This window comes from Phoenix dactylifera, chromosome 18 (genome assembly GCF_009389715.1).
Source record: "Phoenix dactylifera cultivar Barhee BC4 chromosome 18, palm_55x_up_171113_PBpolish2nd_filt_p, whole genome shotgun sequence".
Lineage (NCBI taxonomy): Eukaryota > Viridiplantae > Streptophyta > Magnoliopsida > Arecales > Arecaceae > Phoenix > Phoenix dactylifera.
Genome location: NC_052409.1, coordinates 6,503,711 through 6,508,974, shown reverse-complemented (window position 1 = coordinate 6,508,974; position 5,264 = coordinate 6,503,711). Strand labels below are relative to the sequence as shown.

The 5,264-nt window shown below is 38.8% G+C and overlaps 1 protein-coding gene across 1 annotated transcript; it reads right to left on the bottom strand.

Moving 5' to 3' along the window:
• Positions 1-4,431: 4,431 nt before the first annotated feature.
• On the bottom strand, positions 4,432-4,953 carry LOC103710733 (probable E3 ubiquitin-protein ligase RHA1A). Its single transcript, XM_008796614.2, has one exon. The coding sequence runs from the start codon at positions 4,951-4,953 to the stop codon at positions 4,432-4,434; it is 522 nt and encodes a 173-aa protein (XP_008794836.1).
• Positions 4,954-5,264: the final 311 nt, after the last annotated feature.

The window sequence follows — 5,264 nt, the reverse complement described above, 5'->3', positions numbered from 1 at the left end:
TTTACTTGATATATAGATTGTTCATCAATCTTGTGAAAATTTTTGCTATAGTAAAAATAAAACTCGGGTGATATGATACTTGAGAACTCGATAATGTGTCAAAAGAAAGTTCAAATTTTTGAGAACTCAAATTTTTGCAGGGTCATGTTTAACCTTTTGGTTAACATTGTGTTGCAGATTGCTTCACACATATATGTGAATGCCAAAAGAAAGTTCAGTCAAATACTTAACGAAACCAAGTTGAACATACAAAGTAATTCTTAGTAAATATACTCTATAACCGTTGAGTAAGGTTCAAGCAAAATGATGTTTATGATGAAAAAAAAAATTGAAAGTAACCCTTGGAAATATGTAGCATGAATTTTCTTGGAACGGATTGTTGAATATTCAGTTGATTGCATTCATCACATGTCTTTTGATTTGTCTACAAATGCTTACTTATTGAAACAAAGCTTTTTGTGGAAATGTTTATTTAGTTTCTGCTGATTTTATTCTCAAAGTAAAAGTTTCTGCTGTATTGGATCTAATGATGCTAAGATGCGATTTTGTAATAGTGAAGTTTTCAGGTTCTTGAACCCTGGGATTTTTCTTCTTACATGGAACTGCGTGTGTAGATTCCAACTTGGTAGATTTTTATGGATTTTCGAAGCATCATTGGATGCATGTTCTTAGTGATTTTGATGTTTTTTGAGCATTTTCTAGCATTACCACTGAAATCTGAATTTTCCAGCTTTTTTTTTTTTTTTTTTTTTTGAGAGAGAGAGAGAGAGGCCCATCCGCATTATTATTACAGAAGTCGAGATGTTCTGGAATATATCACCCCAGAATTAAATCCAGAACCTCTGGCAGCCAAGCTGAGGGGTGTGATCCTGGGATGAGCCCCATTTCACCTGAATTTTCCAACCTTAAATGGAAGAATCTGCTACAAAAGATCTCCCATAACGATTTAGCTTTATACTAATGATCCAGCCTTTTTCCATTCTCTCTTCCTTAAAAATACAGATAGAAGATCATCAATAGTTCTGCTTTTAAAGGTTCTTAGCAGTGCACCAAGATTTGGATGATCAAATATTATGCAGAAGAACTGCAATAAGTCTTTTCAGAGCAATCTGGCCTATGTCAAGATTGCTAGTAGTCTGATTTGCTAATCTTCAAGAATTTAGTTGTTCCATCTTTTAAAATGAGGAGTTCAGCAACACACCATCTTAACTTGGATAAGCTGGATGATCTTGTCTGCATAGTCTTGATGCAGGGAAGAAGTTCATGCAGCAGATGTAGTATTCTTAAATCAAATGTCTGAAAGAAATTTTCATTTTTGTTAGCAATGGCTCAGAGACTCTTTTTGATTCTCTATTTTGTTCCTTGCAGAGAACAGGATTAAAGTGGCCCTCAGAAGATATGTTTCAATCATACTGCTGGCTATAACATTTCTGACCTTCCCAAGTATCTTCGACACACAGGTGAGATTAGGGACATGCAAGAAAACACTAATTCCATCTTTAAACTTGATGCAGCCCACGTCTTTGGCCGCAATTTCATTACTGTTCTTTCAATGTTAACTTCAGATTACTGAGATGTGTCTTTTCTTTTGCATCAGATTAAAATAAAATACTATATCTATGTTGCAGGATTCCATTTTATAGATCTCTTTTAACTTTATATCGACGTTGTTGTATTAATATCTCAGTATACCGTAACATTATCCACCCTGATAACATGCAGCGCTTAGGCTTAAAAAAGCATGCTGATGGCAAGTAAGGTTGGGATCTATGGTATCTGATAAGATTATTTAATGATTCATCTAACAATGTATAAAATATTAAGGATACACAGGATGTGTTCTTCATAGATTAGGCCTGGCTTTCGGCAGTTCATTCATTGTGATTTTCAGCTACGTTACCTGGACACTCAAATTTGGCCTAAATACTTGCACCTGGTACTTAAATGCGAAGATTGGTATGACACTTCAATAAGGCTCTGTGAGAAGAAATTCTTAGATATGATAGGAATTAGGACCTGATGCTTAGACTTGCACCAGCATCGGAGACGCTAACCCAAATTCTCGAACATAGATTTGCAGATAAGCTGGTTCATTTCAGGATTTCTAGAATGATATAAAGCCACGGTTCGACATATAATTCTTTTAGTGGATGCGGTTATTGTGCTGCATTGCCTCAGCAGGCAAAGCATGTAAGGAGGGAAAGAAAAAGAAAGTTGGACCAAGCATAAAATATGCATCTAATGGATATAAGGATGCAGGTTTCTACAGCGGAAAAATTTTGATGACTGTAAAGCTTGAGCACCATAAAATGGTTAATTAGAGGCCAAAATGCCAACAATGCCCTAGATATTTCAGGAAAAAACATTAGTTGAACATATTTCAAGGAGGTTTTGGGGGACACACAACATTTTTCTATTTGACCACGATAGTGTCACGTGGTGCACATCTAAGGTAGAGATGGCAATTGGATTAGGTCGGACCAGATACAAGCCAGGTTGGATACAGGATAGATTAAAATTTTTATTAATCCGAACCCAACCTATTTATTAAACGGTTTGAAAATTCTGACCCGAACTTATCTATTTTAATAAATAGGTAACGTAATTTGACCTATAACAAGTTGAATCAAATTATTTAGGTTAAACGATGAAGCATTGCTAACCCTAATCCTAGGCTACCTCTGAATATTTAGCTCATTGGAGCACCTGCGATCCCTTACAGGTTGGTCACCTCATTTGGATTCTATCCCTTGTTTTGAGGCAGTCATCGTTTTTGTTTGTAGTTGATGGAAACCTTTTAAGACTAGCATTTCATTTTACTACCAATACTGTAGGCTTGGAGTCATCTCCTCCTTTCGTGCTTTCTATTTGTTTTGTATATCACCAGGCTCCTCCTTTAGCCTCCATGTATGCATTTATTACAGATACTTGAATAAACTTTAGGAATCTGCAGTAAGTGTTTATCTAGAAATACTGCATTTCTGAATAGAAAAAAAATGCATCATTTTTTTTTCTTTCTGTAGATATTATATGTTGCCTATGTTTACAAATCCTTAATATTACTATGCAGTTCAATTCATGAACTAGTTTGTGGGCAATCGTTGCTCTATTATTTGCATTATTTTCCTAATAATATAGTATATTGGGGAGGAATCACCAATTTACTCTGATAGATGCTCTCATCTCTGTGATCATTTTTTTGGGTTTTAGCTGCTGCTGCATATGTTGATGATCCTATTTACTGGTGTTTCATCAATAGCACTCGCATCCTAGTCGATCGACTCATCTTTCAAGAATACAAGAAAAAATATTCCACTTTAGCACTAAGTTGAGTATCAAGCTCATCTCAGATCGAATCGAGCAAAAACACATAACAACTTTTCCTTTAGGAGGGGGTAAAACCTTAGCGGTTGTTTGGCATGGATGTGGTTCTTGTGTTTTTGTTTCTCGGTGTATATGTGAAATACCATATTGGAGATAGAAGTTGAAGATAGCATTTGCACAAACTTTATGTTATTTCTTGCTTCTATTTTCACTTCTTTTTGAAAATTATAAACGTTCGATTCCAAAAGCTCTAAAATTTTACAAATAATTTCAAATATTGTTCATCTGATTGATTTTTCTTCCTGGGTTAGGAGGGACCGGACCTTAATAAAAATAGTAGTGGTCTTCCTTAGTAGGTAATTAGAAGTCATGGATCTACTATCTTTCCTTCTACTAAAAAAAAATAAAAATGAATGCGCTAAGCTCACAGCCACAACAATCCTCTCCATCAAGTCCATTTTAGATATTCCTTCTAAATTGTGGAAGGAACTTTTCAAAGGAAAACCTAGGTAAATATATATATATTTTTTTTGGGTAACAGGTAAAGAAAAGTTTGGTATAACCTACTCACCTTTTCCTCAGAAAGACAAAATTAAACAAAATTTTCTTAGCAAAAAAGAGCAAACCATCCTCAATGTCAGCAAACAAAGTCAGAATCCAACAAGCAGTCAGCAGAAAGGTTTTTTAAGAACCAAGTGAGGAAAAAAGATGGAATGGAGAGCAAGAATCCAAAAACAGAAATAAAACCATGTCTTTTTTTCTTCTCTTCTCCCTGTCCTCAGCCTTCCTCTGTCTAACCATGGAAGTGTAGCTTCCAAATTGAGAGAAGACCCTTTGAGCCGCACCCAGTCAAAACCAGTCCATCCTCTCCTCTCCGAGGATTTCAGAATACTCCGAGCAGACCTTAAATGCAAATCCAATCCAATCCAATTCATTTCCCATTAGTCCTTGGAGGCCACTTCCGAATCTAAGGATGGCACAAGCCCCTCAAAGAGAAGGCGAAGGAAAAGGAAAGCAACCAATCTGTTCCTTTCCCTCTCTTTCTTCTCCTGTAGATATACACTGCTCGTCCATTCCTTCATTCTCTTTCTTTCGCTTGTACTATTACTATGAGGAAGAATATTGAAGGGGAACAAGTACAGACGCCGACGACGAGGAAGAGGAGGAGGAGTACTCAGTGGAGAAGCCGTCATCTGCATTGCCGAATTCATTAAGAAACTCTTCAGGGACAAGCGGAGCCCGGCAGAGGGGGCAGGTGCACTGGTCGTGCTCCACCCAGCGGTCGAGGCAACACCGGTGGAAGACGTGCCGGCAATTGCTCAGCCGCCGCACCTCCGCATCCCCTTCGAACTCGCAGAGGCACACCGTGCAACTCTCCGGCAACCGGCGGAACTCCTCGAACCGTAACACCGGCAGGATCTTTTGGATCAAGTCCGCCGTCACTGAATTGGACTCTAGCTGCTGGTGGTGGCGGCGGCGGGTGGTTTCTGGCCATTGGGCATCGGAGTCGAGGCCGCCGAAGCCGAGGGAGTTGAAGGCCCAGGAGATGAGGCGTCTCAGGTGGCCCAGGAGGAAGAGAAGTTGGAGAAAGATCTTTGGGAGCTCAGAGTAGCCCATGGGGAATCCCATTTCAGAACCAAAGCTATAAGTCTCTTTAGAGGTACAGGAATGGGTGGAGAGAGAGATATATAGGGAAAGTGGAAGGGAAAAGACCTTGAGATTGAGGGATCTCTAGGCCTTTCTTGGTGTCACACTTTGCATGGTGCTGAACTCGGCTTCCTTTCAATTTAGCAAACGAGAGCTACAGCAACTACAGCTCAGAAGGGCAGAGATGTGACAGTCTCTCTCTCTCTCTCTCTCTCTCTCTCGCTTTCTCTGTTCTTCTGTGTCAGAAAGCAGCTGATGGTTTGGCCTTTTCTTCTCCGTTTGGGGGTGTGATT